The following is a 21634-nucleotide window of genomic DNA, read 5'->3' on the forward strand; positions in this document are numbered from 1 at the left end:
TGACCCTATCTTTAAAAAAAATTTTTTTTTCAATGTTTTTATTTATTTTTGAGAGACAGAGAGAGACAGAGTGTGAGCAGGGGAGGGGCAGAGAGAGAGAGAAAGACACAGAATCTGAAGAGGCTCCAGGCTCTGAGCTGTCAGCACAGAGCCCGACGCGGGGCTTGAACTCTTAAGCCATGAGATCATGGCCTGAGCCGAACTCCGATGCTTAACCCACTCAGCCACCCAGGCGCCCCGACCCTATCTTTTTTTAAAGTTTATTTATTTTGAGAGAGGGAGAGAAAGCATGAGTGGGGGAGAGGTGGAGAGAGAGGGAGAGAATCCCAAGCAGGCTCCGCACTGTCAGCACAAAGCTCGACGTGGGACTCGAACCCACAAACCATGAGATCATGACCTGAGTCGAAGTCGGATGCTCAACTGACTGAGCCACCCAGGCGCCGTCCCACCCCCGTCCCTATTTTTTAAGATCCAGGGAAAGAAGCTGAGCTCAAAACCAGGGTCTTCTCAGGGTGCCTGGTTGGCTCTGTTGGATAAGTGACCGACTCTTGATTTTGGCTCAGGTCACGATCTCACAGTTTGTGAGTTCGAGCCCTGCATTGGGCTCTGCACTGACTGTGAGGAGCCTGCTTGGGATTCTGTCTCCCCCGTCACAGCCCCTCCCCCACCTCTCAAAATAAATAAATAAACTCAAAAAAACACAAAAAACCCAGGTCCTTCTCCCAGGAAGCCTGAGATACCAGTCTTGGTGCTGTAGCTGACCGGGCGTTCCTATAGGGAATGTGCCTACGTGCCTGCCAGGGTCCAACTGACTGGAGTCCAGCTGGTATCTGGAAAGCTGTGACCAGCCTTGCCTGGTGGTCCTATGCTTGAGCCCTTTAGCACCTACGGAATACCTGTTGACTTCCTTCCTTGAGAGGGGCCTTTTCCCAGCCGCTTGCAAACTCGCTTCCTTGCCTCCCTCCCCAACAGCGGCGTGAAGTCGATGCTGGCTTGTAGCAAGTTCTTGGAAAAGTACCCGTGCCTTTCGGGAGGGAAAAGGGCTCCCATCAGGCCCAGAGCTGCTGATGGAAGGCATCTTCATTCTCTCCAGGGTAGGCCATTCGGGTGGGTAGGCCTGGTCTGTTGGAAATGAATCTGTGTTCCTTCTGGAGAGGAGTCTGATAGTTATTCAACACTGAGTTCTTAAAAAGCTTTTAGTCAGCGCATTAGGTTAGAGTGGAGATGTCACTGCTAAATGGTGACTTCATTAAGGGCAGGGCCTGGGCCGCCCCATCTCTGTGTCTCCAGTGCTGGACCCAGGGTGTGGCAGACAGCAGGTACTCGGTACAATTTCTGCTGAGTGACTCAGTAAAGGAGAATGACGCTGGCTGGTTGCTTCTAGGGCTGGAAGGCTGGTCACAGAGGAAGGGGGCTGGAGGGGTGTGTTGCCAGCAGTGGGCTGGTGGTGTGGGATTGAGTCCTTCTTGGCCTCAGAGATGCCTCTTGGTGTCCTCCCAACCTGTATCCACAGATTTAGTGAACCAAGAAGGGCCCGGTCATCAAAGCTGTGGAGAGAGAGAGGGACAAGTAAGGACATGATGACGGTGTTAATAACAACGGTGGCTTTTTGAATGCGTTGTATTAAGAATTGACCTTCCTTCGTTTATTCTCCATGACGATAGTTTTTTTTGGTATACAAGAACATCTTTTCTCTTTGTCAACCATCAAGTCTTCATGGCCCCAAGTCCTGGAGTTCAGAGGAAGGGGTGAAACTGAACCTTTCCTTTTTTTTTTTTAAATTTTTTTAACGTTTATTTATTTTTGAGACAGAGAGAGACAGAGCATGAACGGGGGAGGAGCAGAGAGAGAGGGAGACACAGAATCGGAAGCAGGCTCCAGGCTCTGGGCCATCAGCCCAGAGCCCGATGCGGGGCTCGAACTCACGGACCGTGAGATCGTGACCTGAGCTGAAGTCAGACACTCAACCGACTGAGCCACCCAGGCGCCCCAAAACTGAACCTTTCCTTAAACACACTTGGGGTTCTCCAGAGGCTCGGGCTGTCACCGCGGTGCCGACTTGTGCTTCCTTCTCTGGTTGGGCTGCCCAGGCTCCTTTCACGGGACAGGATGGAGCCGTCCAGAGTTGAACGAGATCTGGTACCCTTCCGAGGCCCAGGGCACTTGCTGCTTGTAGCTGGCATGTTCCCCAGGGCCGCTGGGGCCCTCAGCATTGTCCCCTGCCCTTCAAAGGGGCCCAGCCTCAGATTCTCCACTGCCAGAGTGGGATGGCTGCCAGGGCTCGCCTCGGAAGCCAGAGCAAAGCCGAGTAATTACTGTGTTTGGTCAGTGAAGCAGGTGTCCTAGCAAAAAGGGGCGATGTCGGGGCTTGGACCAGAGGATGTTAAGAGGTAGCAGGTGGGAAGTCAAGGGGGTTGACTTTGCAGAGCTCAGCAGCTCAGTTGCAAACTGGACTGTTTTTTTAAAAAGATAGTTTAGAAAATCCTTTTTGGAGAGCCATGCCCATTTGTCACAGGTGATCCAGGGTGTGTGGAGATGGGGCTCCCAGGCATGACTGTTGCATAGGTTGGATTGACCTTGCTTTGTACCATATACTGGCCAGATGTCCCTGGAAAGTCACCCAACCACTCCAGGACTCAGTTGCCTGGTCTATAAAATGGGGCTAAGCAGACTTTTCCTACCTGAAGGCAGAGGCATGTCGCACGGCTTATTTTTGGCTCTGTAGGCCCAAGGCGAAGGTGCTGTGACGACCCTGTGTGTGCAGCTAGGCTAGGGAAGGGAAGACATAGATTCTTGTACAAGCCTGAGACTGGACCTTCAGGGCCCAGATTTTGGCATCAGCAAATGGTACCCTTTAATTTTGGTCTGTTTTGCCCCAGTCCCTCACTTGTCAGCCCTGTGTGTTTTTGCCTCCTCTGGTCTAGCTAGGCTTGGTCATGTTCAGATAGACTGTCTAGTTTCAGATTGACCCTGTGACCTCATTCACAGTATGGTTTGAGGCTCAGCAGCCCTGTCCTAACGCCAGCCCCGATGCGTTTATTATCTGTCGGCTTGGGTTTGTGATAATCCCCTGTGCTCCCCACTCTGGTACCGTTCATGAAGCCCTTTCCCTTCAGGTCTGTTGTGAGAGCCCCCCACCAGCCCCCCTTAACAGAGGAGAAAACTCTAGCTCAGAGGAGGAAGGAAACTGTTCAGGGTTGCACAGCCAGAGTCTGGGGGAGCCAGGGCTCAAGTTCAAGTTTCTTGACCAGCTCAAATCCAGTGCAGTTCTTGAGACCCAGAATGGGCTCTTTCAGCAAAGGACACAGACCACCCTGGGGCTGAGGTCCATGGCCAGACCAGAGTAGGAGCTAGCTAACTAGTTCCATGCATCTGTCTCCCTCCCCCACCCTTTCTACTCTTCTCTAAGCCACTCCTCAAAGAGGCAGGAAGTGGTTTAAGTTATTATGGTTTGAGTCCTGCCCCCAAGTTATGGCTGTGATGGGTGGTCACTTGTGATGGGGGAGCTGACTTGTTTTTCTCACCCTGCTCGGGGAGAAGGGGCATGCGGTGGGCGGAGGAAATAAGTGTGAAATCTTCCGAACTGAGTTTTTTCCTTTGAGGCCGTGGACCTCGCGTTGGTGGGGAACTTCCCCCAGAGGTAGCTGGGGTCAGACCACCTGTTCGCCCCCTGGCTGCCAGGACAGGGGAGTGGTGGAAAGGGACCTGGGTCCTGGGACATGGGCCAGGCATCCAGGTCAGTTGCCCACCAGGCAGCAAGAGCCCCTCGGAGGGGGCCCAGGTGTATGCAGAGCAGGAGGATCTGAAGTTGGCTTCCTACCTGCTCACACCTAAGAATCCCTGACTTTTTAGCTACTCTGTGCTTTGCGCCTCTGCCCGGTGGACAGGGCACGAGAAAGACCTGCTTGCTACCGCTTGCTCCGTTGGGGGTGTATGTCCAGCAGTGTCCCCTGCTGGGCAGCCTTCTGCTCTCTTCCCTGAAGGTGCTTCCTTCTCTCTCTCCTTTTCCTGATTAGAATAATGGTGAGTTGGTGGCCAGCCAGAGTATCTTCTGGCTGCAGTGAAGCCTAGGATTTTCAGCCTGTAGGGCACCTGATTGACTTGCTTTTCCAAGTGGAGGAACCACAACAGCAAGAGCCACAATAAGTTAGCAGCTAACTTTTCTGGTGCACTTACCGGGTTCCAGGCATCATTGCGGGGCTTTACTTGGAGCATCTCATTGAATGCTCACAGCAACCCATTGAACTTGGTAATATTATTGCAGTGGAGGAAAGCAAGTCTCTAAGGGTGGGGGAAGCGAGTGGCTAAAGGTCACCAAGCTAGTAAGCAGAGAGGAAAGGGGTCTGGGCACAGCCATGTGGCTTCAGAGCTGGCGCTCTTTCCCGAGACCTGGGGCAGCAGGTGCACTGCTCATTGTAGACTGACTTACATGAACCAGGCCGTCCCCGCCCCCATGGCTAATAGAGAGAAGGCTCCCATACAGCCTGGGGAAGCCCAGGTTACCACTGGACCTCCAGTCCCTTTGTCCGTGGGACCTGGGGGACGATGTAACAGGTGAGCTGTGCTGGGCATGTCTAGGGAGCTGTGGGAATGGTGGCGGCAGGGAGAGCGCGCATCTGACACACAGGGCAGTCCAACTGACGGATGCTTCTATGTGGGACCGTGGGCCTGGTGAGGTCAGCTCGTCTGATTTTTCAAATAGGAGAGGTTTCCCAATTTTGAAAAGTATGAGGCCAAACTGGTAAGTCTGATTGGGATTCTGGACACTGGACGGTGCCCCTAGCCTAGCTGGTGGTTGCCAGCTCCATCTGAGTCCTGGAGTCGCTTGTTTATGTGTAACTCCCATTAGAGTGTGAGGGAACTCCTTGAGGCCTGAGGCCTGAGGCCCCGCTCTGTTCCCAGTACCTTGTATAGGGCCCTGCATGTAGCATATGCTCAGTAAATGCTGATGGACTGGCTGAGTCTGTGTTCCCCGTTTCTGCGGAAAGGATGTCTTTGCAGGTGATGCAGGGATGCCTTTGTGTGGAAATGGCTCATGGTCCCCCATTTCTGTTCCACAGAATCAGGTGGTCCCAGTAAAGGGAAGTCCTACACAGGCCTGGGGAAGAAGTCCCGGCTGATGAAGACAGTGCAGACCATGAAGGGCCATGGGAACTACCAGAACTGCCCGGTCATGAGGCCGCACACCCCACACTCAAGCTATGGCACCTATGTCACCCTGGCCCCCAAGGTCCTGGTGTTCCCGGTCTTTGTTCAGGTGAGCTAGTAGCTGGCCCCATGGGCTCCCTCAGGAGATGAGAAAGAGGAGGGTCCTTCGCCCCAGGGTTCGGGGATGGTGCCTCGTTCCAGGAGGGTCCCCTTTGGGGAAAGAAGAGTGCAGGTGCTCAGGATTCTAGGGGTTATACTGAGGGGCGGAGGTCTCCAGAAGGGTGGGGGCGGGGAAGCTGAGCACCAGGAGGATTTTCTCCCTGCTCCCTTTCCTGACTTTCCCTTTCTCTGGGGCCAGGGCAGGCACACTCCAGCTATTTGTTGCATTGTCACGGGGCCTGTTTGCTGAGGCTTCTGCTTTCTGGCTCATCCAGTGGTTCGTTGTTTGGAAATGGCCAAGGGAGAGCCTTGAGGTCTGGCATCTTGTCTGGCCTCCTTGGTCTTCACAAACGTGCCTGGCCAGGATTCCAGGATTCGCTGGTGGCCCAAGATTCATTTACATCTCTCCTCTCCTGCTTCTCCCTCTGCTTCTTCCTTCTCTTCCTCCCCATTTCCAAACCTTCGTGTCTTCCACCACCCAGACACCAGCAGTGTGAACATTTAGGTGTCTTTTGTGTGTGCATATACACGTTTCAGAAAGAAAGCTAAACCGATCTCATTGCACATTTTTCTGTCCTTCTGCCTTTTTTAAATGAAAATCGTAGCACAGACATTTCCCACATCACTAAATTCTCTCTGAGCCTTTCTTTTGAGGTGATTGCACACTATTCTATTCTCTGGCCATACCATCTTCCTTTAACTGGTTCTCTACTTGGATATTCTTCCGTTTACTTCCTTTGCTATTGGAAACAACTCTGTGATGAAAGTCCTTGCCTGTGACCTGCCCCTCGGATTATTTTCCGTGGAAGAGATCTTTAGAAGTGAAATGACAGGGTCATGGGTCATAAACATTTTAAAGACTCTTTATATATATTGACAAATTGCTTTCTAGAAAGATTGTGTTAGTTGGTCCTCTTCATCAGCAACATAGAGATGACATAGACCCAAGGGCTTCTTTTTCATTTTTGTTTTTGTTTTTTTGGAGAGGGAGAGCGAGAGAGAGTGAGAGCAGGGGAGCGGTAGAGGGAAATACAATCTCAAGCAGGCTCCAGGCTCAGCACGGACCCCAATGCGGGCTCGATCCCATGACCGTGGGATCATGACCTGAGCTGAAATCAAGAATCGGATGCCCAACTGACTGAACCACCCAGGCACCCCAACCCTCCCACCCGAAGGGCCTCATTTCTGACCATGCCTTCCTTCTCTGGTCTCCCTGGCATCCCATTCCGGGACTGTCGCTGTCCAGTGGACGTTAGAACTCACACTTTGTCAGGATGCACCACATCACTGGCAGGAGACCTACCTCTCCCCAGTTGACGCCTGCCTTTTCTTTTCGTTTTTTCTCTTTCTCAGGATGGAACCACCAAGGTCTTGGCATCCACAGGGATTCTTTTTCACTTTCATTTTAAGATCTTTGTTAAAAAATTTAAAATTCGTTTTCAAAACATTATAACAACTTTTAAATTGTAAAGTATACAAGCCAACCCGTGAACCAGTATAGTAACGAATAATTGCAAAGCAGGTGTCCACGAAGGGACAGCTACAGGCCGTTGCTGCCACTGCAGAGGCTGCACATGTCTCTTCCCGATCGTAGTGCCTGACTCCACACTAGTCATTTCCTGGCTCTCCCTTCCTTTCACCATCTACGTGTGCTTTCCCAGGTCACAGGTTTTGTTTGGCCTCTTCTGGGGCCTTGCTTCTTCTGCCTCACGTTCCTTGTGAGATCCATCCAGGTTGTTGTGTATAGATGACATTTGTCCCATTATCTTTCTTCCATCACCTTGCTTGGTTCAGGTAACCCGGAAGCCACGTTATAAATATGCATTCACAGAGAATAAGTCCTGCTGGGTAATCCAGATCTTAGGGAGCTTTCTCTGGGCTGGGCAAAGGGCTCCTCAGTGGGTATGAGGCAGGATGCTGGGGTGGGTAGGAATTTTGGGTGGGAATTGGTCCGTGAGGACTGATGGCTGCAAAGGAGTCCGTTAACTCAAGCAGGGACTGGCCTGGCTCTGAAGGGACTTAAGTGACCAAATCTGGCATGAGGCTCTCAGGAAGGTGTCCTGAGAGCCTGGGCCTGGCAGCAGGGACTTTCCCATGAGGCCTGAACGGGACAGATGGAGGAGAGTGGGGCCTGGCAGGGCCCTGGAGCCCAGTGTAGTCAGGGAGCTGGGGGAAGGATTGCGAGGGCTTAAACATGTGGTCGGACTTCCTGCCACAGTGTGGCTCTTACAGTGAGGCTTGGTGGGGAGGGTGGCAGCACCAGTTCCGCTCAGGACAAGAGCATCTGTCTTTCTGTTTCCACCTGTGTGTGAGGGGGCGTCTGGGCTCCCAGGGTGGGGGGAGGCTGGAGGCTTCTCATTGTCAGTTGAGAGGGTTCTCTGTGGCTGGCTCTGGCAAGCTGCCTCTCCCCACATCCCATCTCCGTTGGACTTCTCTGAACTGCCCACATTGTTTTCAGCCTTTAGATCTCTGTAACCCTGCCCGGACACTCCTGTTGTCTGAGGAGCTGCTGCTGTACGAGGGGAGGAACAAGGCTGTCGAGGTAAGCCTCACACACGTGTTTCCCGGGTGGGGTTTCACCAGCATCCTCCAGGCCCCTAACTTTTCTCTTCCTGGTGGTCTTAGCATTGTACAGTCTCAGGATAGAAAAATCCTGAAGTCTTCCACCCTTCTCCCCTTCCATCCCCCTCCTTACCGAATGGCTACCCAGCTTTTGCTTGTACATCTCCAGCGATGGGGAACTCACTACCTCTCAAAGCTGTCTGGTTCATCTTTGATGGTTAGAAAGTTTTCCAACCCCTCAAGACATCCCATTGTCTATGCCAACTTCCCCCAAGGAGCAGGAGAGATGGCAGTTCACCCCAGCTGTGATGAATGACTTTGTAGGTAAGAAGATTAGAGCTGTTAGTCAAAGAGGATTTTTGAAGGAGCATCACTTACTCAGGTTTTCTGGGTCCGTACTAACCCAAATCCCAAATCCTCTGGGTTCCAGCTCTGCCAGCCGAGGCCTGGGTGTGGAGATCATGCCATTCTTCCTGGGAGCCGGCCTCTGCTTATCTCTGACTGGGGGAATCTCCCTCCCCGACACAATCCCCAGAGCCGGCTCAGTCCTGTGAAGTCTGTGTGGCACAGAAGTTGGAGCCCTGGAATCTGACTGGACTACCTGGGGCTTGCTGTTCATCAGGCCGGCAGTGGGGCTTGGCTGAGCTGAGTGACAGCTTGGGGTGGTAGAATGATCAGGAAACGTGGAGGAGGCAGGAAGCATATAGCCAGCTCCTGTTCTGCTGCTGGCTGGCTCGTGACTTCTCCGTCCTCCCTCCGTGCCCTCATCTGAACAGTGAGGGTGTGTGTATTAGAGGCAGCTGTGGTTGGCTGGTCTCTAAGGGCCCGTTCAACCTCAGCATTCTGGCATTCTGGGACATTATGTGTAACTGTGGCTAAGCAGGAGGCTGCTTGTGTGTGTGTGTGTGTGTGTGTGTGTGTGTGTGTGTGTGTGTGTGTATGTGTTCAACAAGGGGACCAGAACTCATATGTTCTGAATGAGCGTTTTCTTTTTCACGGGAACTCCCTGGGGAGACTGCGTGCTTATTTCTCCCACACGGGCTTTGAGCTTCCTCATGGGGACCTTTCTTAGGAACCTTTGCATATCTTCTGAATTGCGTGTGAGAGAGTAAAACTTCGTCTTGGTGAGGGGGGATTTGAGTTTTAGGAACAAGAAGTCACTTGGAACTGTGCTTGGTGAGTAAGTGTGGTGGAGCTAAGTCAGGTGGCCAACGGTCAGAAAGTGAGGTGTGGCTATAAATCCACAAGACCCAGAGGAAGGCAGAAATGACAGTCATCCTGAAATACACACGTATGTCTGGATTTGCTCTCTTGTTTGTCCTCTTGCCATTAGGTGCTCAAACACCGAGCACTTACTGTGTATTCTCACTGTGCACGCATTTTACATAGTAGATCTTAAATTAGCTCTTGCAGTATCCTCTTGAGAGGCGCAATTGTCCCCATTCTACAGATGAGGAAGCTGAGGCTCTAGGGAGATTAACTGGAACTCAGGGGTCTCTGCTCTCTGGCTCAGCAGCACTTTCATGATCCCATGCTGCCTCCGGCACGTTTGTTTAAAAACAGACTGGCAAGCACATGGTTGGAGCCACAGTCTGATTACAGTCACAGTTTGTCCAGAAAATCTTTGTCTACTGAATCTTTGGTGCCTTAGAGCTCAGAGATCCCTTTTGAAGATTGAAAGAAGTGATACAAAGACAAGTAAAATAAATATATGTCTTTTTCATGAAATATGCTAGGAAGCAAATACATGGATCTTGGTATCTTCAGGTCAAAAGTCTAAACCAATTCAAGAGGGGCTTGGATAAGTTTGTAGAATTGCAGCATTGATTGGGCCCTCAGGAGTTGCCCGTTCTGATGGCTTCCCTGTAACTTTCCAGCTGATGGCTTTCCAGCCAGTTTTGATCTGTAGAGGCAGCCTCTCCAGGCATGGGTTATGTTCCTGGAAAGTGCTAGATTGTAGAGAGTTCTCCCTTGCCCTCACGTTTATTCCTGGCATGTTCCTCCTTGTTCTTCCCATCTCTTCTCCAAGCGTCCTCCTGTGTGCTAACGTCTGTGAGCTGATGCAGTATCGCACTGAGCTGCCCCCCATCATACCTCCTCCCAGAAGTCACACACTTGATTAATGGGCCCTGAGATCAAATCAGCCTTCTGGAGTAGCCTCACTTACACGTTCAAACAAGAGCTGTTGAGCATCTACTGTGTAGTCAGGCCTGGTGCTGGAGGTCACAGGGGCACAGGATTGACACACCCTCACTTTATGCACTGACTCACTGAGTTTACCATTAACTAAGGCACCGAGGTCTTTTCGGCAAACCCTGCCTTTAGGCAAGATCTCCAGAGAAAACTTGATTAGGGCTGCTTGGGAGAAGTGACCCTCCAAGTCGCAAGGATTTCCTAACCAAGCAATCTCTCAACCCTTGACCCTTTGGGAAAACAGATGTGCCCTTGGAACCTGTGTGGGGAAGACGCCTGGCAGCCCCCCTGGCCTTTTGTGGAAGGCAGTGGGGTAATTGGGCCGTGGAGATGGGCATCACTCCACCGTGGGTTCTGTTGGAGGAAGGCCAGCACGGTGCTGGTGACCTGGGAGAGAGGCCCACCGCCCTCCCCTGGCACGCTTGCCCCTCTGTCCTGCCTCCTGCTGTGTGCCAGCTCTGTCCTTTCCCTGACCCGACCTTTGGGGAAATTCTTCATTCATGCCTTAATCACTTCCTGTCTAGACCACATTCTCAGCTCTGGGAATCGGGGCCAGAGTAGTGGCCTGGAGCTTTCTCACCTTGCCTGTGGTTCTTCTCCCGTTGCTGTCCACCCAGCTCTCTCAGAGCCTGGGACATTTTTTGACTTATTAGGTTCCTGACAGACCACCTCCTCCGACCCTTCCCCGACCAGCTTCCCCATGGGTCTGGAGGTGACTGCCAGGTTTCTTTGTAGTGGGAAAGCCTCCAGGTTTGCTCAGAGAATCAGCCCCTCAGATCCTTCTCAGCTCTTAGGTCATCTTCTTCCCCTCCCTTGACTTCAGTTTTGGTCTCCTTTGCTTTTCTGTTTTGGTCTCTGTTTGGATTCTTTCACATTCAGGGGCAGGACAGCTGTAGGCACATTGCTACCTCTCCGTATAGTGAAAGCTTTGGGGCAGCTAGACCTCGGCAATGGCCCTAGCTGTGTGGCCTTGGACAGGTCACTTAACCTCTCTGAGCTGCAGGGTCCTCATCTATAAATAAAGGCAGTCATGTTATTTACAAGTGAAAACGCACTGAGCAGAAAGAAAGAACTGAACAGATGGGAGCTTCTTTTGGGCTGTGGTGAGTCAGGACTATGGTCTGGAAGGGGGCTAGAAAGAGTCACTTCCAGGATCCCTCCCAGCCCAGGGTTCCTGAGCTCTTGTATTTGGTCCCCATTGGAGAAGCTGGAGCCACTGGGAGCCTCCTGTTCAAGGACACCCCTATTGTCTCTGTGACCCAGATGCCTTCAAATGTCTGTTTGCACTGTGCTCAAGAAGCCAAGAGATCCTTTGAAAAATATTTATATATTTTTAATGTTTATTTATTTTTGAGACAGAGGGAGACAGAGCGTGAGTGGGAGAGGGGCATAGAGAGAGGGAGACACAGAATCTGAAACAGGCTCCGGGCTCTGAGCTGTCAGCACAGAGCCCGATGTGGGGCTCAAGCTCACAGACTGTGAGATCATGACCTGAGCCGAAGTCGGCCACCCCACCGACTGAGCCACCCAGGCGCCCCTATATATTTTTAAATCTCGAAAGTAATAGACTCTCTTGCAATACAGTGCAAATTAAACAGAAATGTGTGAAATTCCACTCCCCAGAGTGAAGAGTGTGGTGGTGAGTATTTTAGACAAAAGTACAAATTGACAGTTCCATTTTACAAGATTGGACTAAACTGGAGGCATTCTTGCACGTTGCACTATTTGACTTACATAGTGCAGGGTGGGCACTCTGCCCACGCAATTTCTGCCCGGACAGCTTTCCTTTATTCTTTTCACAGTTGCATACAATTCTACCATGGAAAGGGGGGAATCATTTATTTTATCCACCCTCTCTTGATGGGCATCTATGTTCTTTACTTTTTTATTACAAAGATGCTGCTGAGAACATCCTTCTGGTTTCACATTAATATATCCTCGTAAGTATTTCTGTAGGAGAGGGCATCAGAGGTGGAGCTGTTAGGTCTGTTAACAGTCTGATAGCTAAATGTCAACATGTTGACTGTTTAAACTCCAGCAACCGTCCAGTACACGCTAGCTGTGGCCTTCGGGGATGCATGCGAAGCCCTCTGGCTGACTCTTCTTACCCCACGAGAAGTGACATGTCAGGTTGTGACACTTCCAAGGGAAGTTCACATAACTAATAATATTTTGTCCTCTTCGGAGAATGTAAAATTGGATCTTTATTGCTTTTAACTAAAGGCCACTGCAGGATTTACGAAACAGAGAGCAGTGTAATCTTCAGTGGCATTTGGGGATCAAGTGGGTTTTTTTTTAGCATGAAACTATGCTGAGCATGCCTGTTGGTTTACCTATAATGTCTAAAAATAGCTTCCTCCTTTATTTTTGGAGCAGCTAGTGCATAAAAAAGAGATAAAAGTTCCATACATGTCTGTACTGGCGCGTAAGTAACTGGCTTTTTCTTGAACTGATTATGCATTAATGCAGTTAAAATTATCCGCGAGGAACGTGACAGCAAGGACTCACATTGCATGATGCTTCGATTCACAGTCTACACAGGGCTCGTGAAAGAAGCCTGTGAGGGACCTGGGCAGGGGCTGTCCCGTGTCTATATGGATGACCAAACCGAAGCTGAGGGTTCAGGGACCCTAACCAAGTTTTCACGGCTCCTGAGTCGGGTAGGAGCCTCAGGACTTCTGATTCCAAGTGCACTGTGCTCTTTCAGCCAGACGTTTAGAGGAGAATCCGAGCAAATGTGCAAACATCCCTCAGCTCACGGGTGGCTCCAAGCCAGCAGTGAGCCAGTGGCACTGGGCTGGAGATTCCAGGGGCGGTTAGGCAGAAAGATGGCCTGGGGGTGGGGGGGTGTTGGGCTGTGGAGACACCTGCAGGGGCCATCTGCCACCAAAGGTGAGGGTCTTGTGTTACGCTGTTTTCCCCACTATAAGGAGTGGGGGTGTAGAACACCGTAGAGAGAAGGGGAAGTCTGATTGTGGATCAGGTGTCTGCCTTTGGCCGACGCCACGCTGAGAGTCTGATCTAGTCTACTTCTGCCCGAGATGACAAGGACCCCTTGCCCAGACGTCCTGGGGAGGCTGTGGCTCCTGGCCTCTGGGACAGCAGAACAGCCGCTTGTGTTTGCTCCTTCACGATGCAGGTGACGCTATTTGCCTACTCGGATCTGCTGCTCTTCACCAAGGAAGATGAGCCGGGCCGCTGCAACGTCCTGAGGAACCCCCTCTACCTCCAGAGTGTGAAGCTGCAGGAAGGTAGGTGTGGACCCGAGATGCCCCAGACTCCCTCCCACTTGCCCCGAGCCCCACTACTCTGGGTGGCATGGATGCCCAGCTCGGATCAGTGCCTCCGACAGTGGGGCTGCCAGCCAGCCATGGGGCATCTGAGCATGTGTAGTCAGGTGAGGCCCTGCCCCCGGGCCGCCAGGCTCTCCGACACCTGCCTTCCATTCTAGGCTGTACTGTACCCCCGGAGCTTTGCTGGGAGGTTTCTGTCCCGGGCACGTTTCAGGGAGGCCGTGGAGTGGAGTGGGAAGAGCTTTGGACTCACACAGACCTGTGTTTAAACCTGGGCCCTGCCCCTCACCACCTGTGACCTTGGGCAAGTTTTACTCAACCTCTTTGAGCCTGTTGCCTCACATGCAAGTGGGGCCACCAGTAGGTTGCTGTGAAGATTAAGTTAGGTCAGGGGCGTCTGGGTGGCTCAGTGGATTAAGCATCTGACTTCAGCTCAGGTCACGATCTCATGGTTTGTGGGTTTGAGCCCCATGTCGGGCTCTGTGCTGACAGCTCAGAGCCTGGAGCCTGCTTCAGATTCCGTGTCTCCCTCTCTCTGCCCCTCCCCTGCTCATGCACATGCACTCTCTCTCTCTCTCTCTCTCTCTCAAAAATAAATAAAACTTAAAAAAAAAGATTACATTAGGTCATATGCAGAATGCCCGGCCCACGCCAGGTGCCCAGGCCGTGCTAGCTGCCGCCCCCACTCCCCACACAGAACCCCAATGGGCGTGCCCCACTCCGTCGCCACCCAGCTGCGTCACCCAGGCCAGAGCCCCAGGAGCAGGGAGCGCGTGGGAGCATGACGTGAACGTCTCCCGCAAACTTTCCACTCGGAGGAAGAGGGGAAGGGGAAGCCAGCTGGGAGTATCTGTTGAGCGATTTGGTTTGGCGCCTGAAGTCTCTGCTGAAAGGGGCTCGATTTCCTCTCGCAGATTATGAAAACAACAACAGACCTGTTTGAGTATGGGCGACAGGGGCAGGGAGGAAAATATTACCCAGAGAAAGAATTCTGTTTTGACGGGTTTTGCTCCAGGAAAATTTCCTGCCCGTTTGCAGACCTGTCCTGTGTTCCTGTGTGTTCGGCGCCCCCACTGTTCTTCCTCCTTAGAAACCCAGGGGGTGTGAGAACCTCCACTTGGGCTGCCCCGCTCAGGAAGTCGCTCACAACTTCTCCTTCTCTGTCTCGAGCTTTCTGCTGCCCACTGCCCAGGGCAGTCCCTGAGGGGGGACAAAAAGCAAGTCGCCTCTCCCGGGGCAGCCCTTTCCTTGGGGCGGCTGGGCCTAACCAAGGAGGTGAGGAGCGACCCTCTGAGCAAATTCTGCTGGGACCCTGGCTCCCCGGTGCCCACGGGAGGGGGCAGGTGAGAGCTACAGTGGACTCCGCCCTTGGCTTCCCTGCCCCTCCCCGTTTCCCTCATACCCGGCTTCCCCCCCCCCCCCCCCCCGCACACCGTTCTCCCTGCCACCCCCCTGCACTCGGACTCACACAGGCACTCGCTGGGCAGGCCCTTCCTCTGTGGGCTCAGACCATCAGGGCCCAGTCAGGGGTGGGCTGCTCGGTAATATGGGCTGACTGGTTGTAAGAACTGAGCCTTCATGAGCTCAGTTGTGATCATCCTGCTCCTCGCTCGGGTCTGGGCCCACAAGCCCAGGCCCTGCGTCTGTCTGCTCAGCTTCCTGAAGGAGGGAGGGGAAAGAAGAGGGGCTCAAACTGGCTGTGCTTTGGGTGGGGGGTGGGTGGGAGAGAGAAGAGGGCAGTGGAAGAGCCGAGGGTAGTAGCTGGGTGTTTGGAGTCTGGGCTCGGCTTTGCTGCTAACGTACTTCAGTTGGCCCTTTGCCTCTTCTGGGCTCCGGCGTCTCTGTGAAAGAAGGGTTGGGCCAGCCCTTTATGTTCTTCCCCAGCCCTGACATCCCCACACGGACCCTGAGGTTGCCGTGAGATGCTGGACGGTGCCCATATGTCCTACCTCCATCCTTGGGTGGGTCGCCTCGGCTGGGAATTGGTGGGATCTTCCCCTCCTGGAGCCCTCAGACCAGGGTGAGCCCCATCTTCCACCGGGTGGCAGCTGGTCAGAGTGGGTGGGGTGGGGCCTGAGGTGCCTCAGAGAAACCTTCCAGATGCTGAGCTCATGTGAACAGCAGCCTTGTGCAGGCATGGCTTCCTGGAGCCGGAGACCACATCCTCTCCCTGAAAACGGTGGGCTGAAGGTGGCCAAGGCCAGGACTCCTCAGGAGAGATGACCGCGGTCATCAGAGCCTATCGGGTTGGCCTGGGTGTGGGAGAAGTTCAGTGTCCCCTTCTCCTGCAGTCGGAGTTGGAGCTGTGGGGTCCGGGGTCCTGGCGCCTGACTCCCTGCCCATCTCCCTGGCGCCCAAAGAGACCTGCTGCTGTAGCAAGTGCCTGAGTGAGGCCCTTAAGAGATCCATTTAGGACCTCAGCTGGAGCTTCTGGTGGCAGAATGGTTTCTGATTAATGTTGCTTGTGCCTCGCAGGTGTGTCCCTTTCAAGTCAACATGTGTGGCAAGTTCACTTGGGGGCAAAGATGGTAACAAGGAGCACACTGGCCTTTCCTGCAGGCTGGGGCTGGCGAGGGCTTTTCCTGGGGGCGGGGGAGAATCTATCCCACCCAGGGACCAATGACTCCCGTGTGTGACTTGCCTGAATGGAGCTTAGCTCTGCTGGCCAAGCATCCTCCCAGGGTCTAGCACAAGGCACAGACATTGTGGGTGCCCAGTGAATGGTTATAAGGTGAAGGAATGCATGAATGACTAGAAGGAGACTAGAAGTGCTGCCCAGCTTGGGGGCTGGGGAGCAGCACCTTCTCCTCCAGGGCTCCCAGCTGGTGGTGGCCACTTAAACCTGCCCTCCTCCTGCCCAGCATCCCCCAAGCTTCAGCAGGTCCGAACGGCAGTGTAATGGGAACAGGCGGAGAGCTGGCGCTAACAATTGGGACATCTCCGGTCATCCGGGGCCCATTGTGGCCTCTTCCTGTCTCTGCCGCCCACTGGCTTTGCTGGTCTTTGTGTTTCTACCTTCCAGGTGGCCAGCATCCCACCCACTGGGTGTCTTCCTGGCCTGCTCTGGTCTTTCAGGATGGCCTGGAAATGTCCAGCTGATTCTTGGGCTCTCCATCTACCCCGGGGGGCCAGGAGCCCAGTCTTGGGAACTCAGCTGCGTAGGTCCCAGCTGCTGGACTGCCTTGGGGTTAAATTTAGTCAGTTGATAATTGCCGAGCACATCCTCAGAGCTCACCTCAGTGCTGGCTGCCAGGGCGACGACAGGGGAAGAGATGCACCCCCATCTCTGGGGTGGCGCCAGTGTGGGGAGCAGAAGTGTGATGCGGTGGTCAGAACATAGGCTTCGGAGGCAGCAGTCCTGGGTTCAAATCTCAGCTCTGCCCCTTACTTGCTGCATGCCTGTACACGTTGTTTTCTCTCCCTGGGTCTCAGTTTCTGCAACTGGAAAATGGAAACAACATGCCTCCAGGCTTGTCACACAGGGTGGAGAGGGCTTGGAGAATGGCTGAGTCTGGGATCTCAGATCAGGCTTGAGAGGGCTCTGGAAACATGACAGAGGGGTCAGACCTGGGTGGGGAAGCCATCTGTGTGCCTCTGGGACCCTTTCTGCATGGCCCATGATCCTTGGGGGCGGGGGGGTAGGGTGGGCAGGAAGCAGGGTTCACCCAGGAGCCGATGACTTCTTGTGGAATTTCCAAATGGTAAAGGCAGTTGGAACGTTGGGTGGAAAACCCACCTGTGTGCCTCTGTGTCCCTTGTCCTTTACACTCACCCCATTTCTATACTCTGGAGAGCCCAGAGCCCAGTCTGATGTTGCAGAAGGGTTTCTGATGGCCGAGTTTGCTCTCCTGGGTCCTCCAGCTCACAGCCTGCTTTTCTGCAGCTGGGGCTCCTTCCTGGCACCCTGGGCTCCCGAGTCTTGTTGTCCCTTTGTGAGGCTGTGAAACATGCTGAGCACTGACCCCATTCCGTCCTTCTCTCAGAGCGCTGCCAGCACGAGGCCGTGATGTGCAGTGGATTTCAGTGAAGGTTTGGGGTAATGTAGGAGGGTGGTGGTAGGGCGTGTCACAGCACAGGAAAAGTTGTCAAGCAATCATCAACCACCCCCTAGCCATTAGGGGTATGTAGTAGGCTGAGTCTCCCCCAACCTCGGCCTACTGTCTCCCTGAGACTCCCATTTCCTTGGCTTTCCCCTCCCTTCTAGAGCCTTCTTTCCTCTCACTGCCAGCATCTAAAACCCAAATTTCTGTTATTTTCTTACATAGAGCTTTTTGTTTCCCCCTTGGCACTCAGATCTGCTTCTGGAAAGTCAAGGAGACATCCAAGTATGTTTTCTTAAACAAAAGAAACCACCTTCCCTTGTCTCCATCCTCAACAAGGCAAGGAGTTGACAGAAGCTTTCAAATGGGAGGTTTCTTTTAAGTTTATTTATTTTGAGAGAGACAGAGACAGCATGAGTGGAGGAGGGGCAGAGAGAGAGAGAGAATCGCAACCAGGCTCCACACTGTCAGCCCAGAGCCCGACGTGGGGCTCCAACTCATGAAACCATGAGATCTTGACCTGAGCCAAAACCAAGAGTCTGACACTTAGCCCAACTGAACCACCCAGGTGCCCCTCAAATGAGAGGTTTCTGAAACATGATGGGGCCCTTTAGGTGGGGCCCTCTCTCTCCCAACCCTCTTTTATTTATTTTTTATTAAATGCTTATTTATTTTGAGAGAAAGAGAATGAATCCCAAGCAGAGCTTGGGGCTTTGATGTAGGGCTCGAACACATGAACCTACAAACTGTGAGATCGTGACCTGAGCTGAAACCAAGAGTTTCAGTAGAGGCTTAACCCACTGAGCTGCCCGGTACCCCTCTAAACTCTCCTTTAAATGTGGAGAAGTAGAAGGATTTCTTCTAAGTCCAAAATGAACCCCCTACTTACTTACGGACTTTTTTTTTTTTTTTTTTTAAGTAGGCTCCACGCCCAACGTGGGGCTTGAACTCATGACTCTTGAGACTAAGAGTTGCACGCTCTACTGATTGAGCGAGCCAGGCGCCTCACTTATGAACTATTTTTATCTAGCTCTTGCTGGCACCCCTGGCCCTAGGGATAGTTTTGCCCAGGGAACCACCCATGTACGTGCTTCCGGAGGGGACCGGCCTTCACCCACACAAGGGCCTTTTCTTAGGAATTGGCTTGACCGACTGTCTCTGTTACTTTGTCACCTTAACTTTGCAGCACGTTTTGGTTCACTGGGCAATTTCTTTGATTCAAATATGTGTTGAGCCTCAGTTTCCTCACATGAATCATGGTTGACAATCACCCCTGCCCCGGAGGGGTGTTTACAAGGGTTGAGCTTATACACGGACAGCGTTTGGCACCGTGGGTGGTGCATGGCACCGTACGTGTGTGTCGTTACACGTGTTGTACTGTTCTTTCTCTCAAAATGACACCCTGCCCAGTGAGGCCAATTGCTTGACATTCAGGAAATCAACCATGCTGGGCCTGTGCCCAGAAGAATGCCCTGGTGGGGAGTAATGCCAGGGTCTGGGGAGCAGCCCACAACGGTCAGGGAGGGGCAGGCCTTCTTCACACTTGCTATACCTCGAACCACACCGTGTGCTTCTGTACCTACATGCCTTTGTTCATGCTGTTCCCACCTCCCGGAGTGTCCTTTCTTCCCATCTTGCATTCGAGTTCCAGAGGATCCTCTTCCAAGAAGCCATCCCCAACAGGCTGGGGGCCTCTCTTGATCTTTGCATTTCTGAAGCACCCTGACTAAATACATCTTCTGTAGGTGCTCTTCCTCCACTCTTCTGCTGCAGGAGCAGAGAGCCTGATGGTCCTTCCCAGCTGCCTCCCAGGTGGAGAGGTGGAGGATGGTTGAATCTGGGATTTGAGATTAGGATTCCAGGAAAACACCAGGGGGCTGGGCCTGGGCTGGGAAACCATCTGTGGGTGACAGCCAGCCCATGATTGGGGAGCTCACTGTACAGCCCACACATTCCTAGGTCCATCCAGCAAATGTGTGGCTCCTTGTTGAATTTCAAAATGGTGAAGGCAGTTGGGAGCATTTGAAGGAAAACCCAAATGTGTGCTGCCTCCGTGTCTGTCATCACAGGGAGCAGGGAAAGACGGAGGCCTCCTAAGGTGGACGACGGGTCCCCGCATGTGGCTGTTTGATGCCCAGAGGGTGCTCCTGGCTGCCTCTCATGAGGGTGGGACCTCAGCATTCCTTGAGTGAGGCCCACTTGTGGACAGAGGCCTTACTGCTGTGCCTCAGTCTGCTTGGCCATTAAGTGGGCTTTCCTCCAGAGATTCCCCTGTCCCCTGTGCTTGCCTCTTTCCTCCTCTTTTTCCAGGAAGTACTGCATACAGGCTTCTGGGCAAGGCAGCTGGCATTACTGGAGCAAACTGCTTAGACTCTGCAGCCAACTCTAATGCAAGTCTTACTTTTTGTTTCCTCCAAGGTTCTTCAGAAGACCTGAAATTCTGTGTGCTGTATCTAGCAGAGGTGAGTCCTTGCCCCTGGATCAGAGGAGAGGGCTCTGTGGCCTGGTGCTAGTGAGACGACATTGGTCTGGGTCTAGTCTAGGGTTCTGGTGCCAGGCTCCACATCATCTTGTACAGTGGTCCTGGTCAGGTTTCTCCCCCTGTAGAATGGGGACAGCAGTCCCTACCTCAGTGCCTCTCACCTCTGCGTGGAAGAGCAGTGGGCACAGAAGTGCCTAGAGGGGACAGAAGGACGTTGTGATCCCCTGCTCAGGAACCTTGGTCACCAGCACCTGCGGGGTTCCCAGAGAGGGTGTGGCCTGACAGCTGTGCATCACCTTATTTACCTAGTTGGTAGCCCTCCTTCTGGAGATTTCCCCAATTCTTGTGCCTGCCTCTTTCTTCCTCTCTTTCCCGGAAGTACCACCCATGACCCCTCCTACAGAATCTTGTCAGTGTTTTAAAAGGCCTGAAGGTAATTGCATCTTTACCTGGGCCAGATAATGCAGGCTAAAGAAAATATTAAGTGTCCGTGTTTGGGCCTGGAATAATATGGTTGGTATTCTTGGTTATTTCAGTCTGCTCAGAAACTCATACGAGCAGTGCTATCCCTTTGCTGGACAAAATCAGGCGAATGACTTACTGCTTTGGAAGACAAAAATATCTTCAGACCAGGGGTTTAATCACAGAAGTCCATGGCTGTGAAAAAGTTGAGAGCCACTGAGCCATACGATGACTTAAATTTTCCGCAAATTTTCTGTTCCCGACCTTGGCTGTCTGCTAATATGAGCAGGGGCAGTATCTGTTCCAAGCAAGGATTCATTAGACCCATTTCTGTCCTCTGCTTCTGCTTGAGTTGGTCCCACCTCACAGTCTGGGGAACGGGCCAGTCTTATGGGACAAGATGCTGGGGTAGGGCATGGTCTATGCTGGCCAAGAGGAGTACACCCTTTTGGGAAGGAATGTGTATGTGGCTTGTGATTGAAAAATCATTCCTTTGTTTCCTGGCTATGAAAAGAGGTGCAGGCCTTCAAGAGTGTCCCCTTGGGTGAACAGATGACTGGGGGAGATGACAGAGTTGACCAGTTAGCTTCAGGGGAGAGCAGAGAGTTCCAAAGGGCAGTGGACATTGTTGGAGCTGAGCTGGGGACCTCGATTGCCTACAGTGGCAACCTGAGGGCCAGAAAGGCATTAGATGTCCTCCCCTGGGTTGGCACATCTCCACCAGGCACGGGAAGTATCTGGCAAAGACAGAAAACAGCCTAGGAGCTGTGGACCAGGCTGAGAAATGCCAGAGCCCTGGCCCCTCAGCCTCACCCCTCTGGATTCCAGTTCTCTCTGGTAGGGGCTGAAATCAAGCTCTGGGTTCTTTAATGCCAAGAGAGCTTCCTGCCAGTCTGGTTTGTTTTCGTAGAGAAAAGCACTTCTGCTTATTGGCTTCCAGGGAGTTGTGACCTAGCTCTCCAAAGCTGATGAAGGGATATTGATCCAGGGGCCTTTTATTTCAGTAAAGCACCAGGAGTTCTGACCCAGAGGGACTGGGAGATTGGAGCTCACAGGCATCCAGAAGCCTCTCTTTTCTCATAACAGGGCTGCTGCTCGTGAGGCATGTCTATAACAGGAAGACAAGATGCCTGCTTGCTCTGTAGCCCCAAACAGGCTCCACATGGTGGTTTTGGGTCCCCATGGGGAACCCCAAACTCACATCTTAATTGGAACTTCTGACAAGCGGTTTATCTTCACTGTCTAACATGCAGGGGGCACCCAAAAAGAAACCAGGGCAAGGGAGTCAGGATTTG

At 52.7% G+C, this 21634-nt stretch overlaps 1 protein-coding gene across 8 annotated transcripts in view; it reads left to right on the forward strand.

The window, feature by feature from the left end:
- RGS3 (regulator of G protein signaling 3) overlaps positions 1–21634 on the forward strand; it is a 140149-nt gene that overhangs the window by 57590 nt on the left and 60925 nt on the right. For 7 of the 8 annotated variants that reach the window (XM_019816366.3, XM_045043535.1, XM_011288486.4 and 4 more), the window contains 4 exons: positions 5061–5257; positions 7766–7849; positions 13202–13313; positions 19814–19857. In XM_019816366.3, the coding sequence (XP_019671925.1) occupies positions 5061–5257; positions 7766–7849; positions 13202–13313; positions 19814–19857 (437 nt within the window). Of the gene's footprint in view, positions 1–5060; positions 5258–7765; positions 7850–11626; positions 12723–13201; positions 13314–19813; positions 19858–21634 lie in introns of those variants that run through there. The other variant, XM_045043537.1, reaches the window with a different exon arrangement.

This window comes from Felis catus, chromosome D4, assembly GCF_018350175.1.
Source record: "Felis catus isolate Fca126 chromosome D4, F.catus_Fca126_mat1.0, whole genome shotgun sequence".
Lineage (NCBI taxonomy): Eukaryota > Metazoa > Chordata > Mammalia > Carnivora > Felidae > Felis > Felis catus.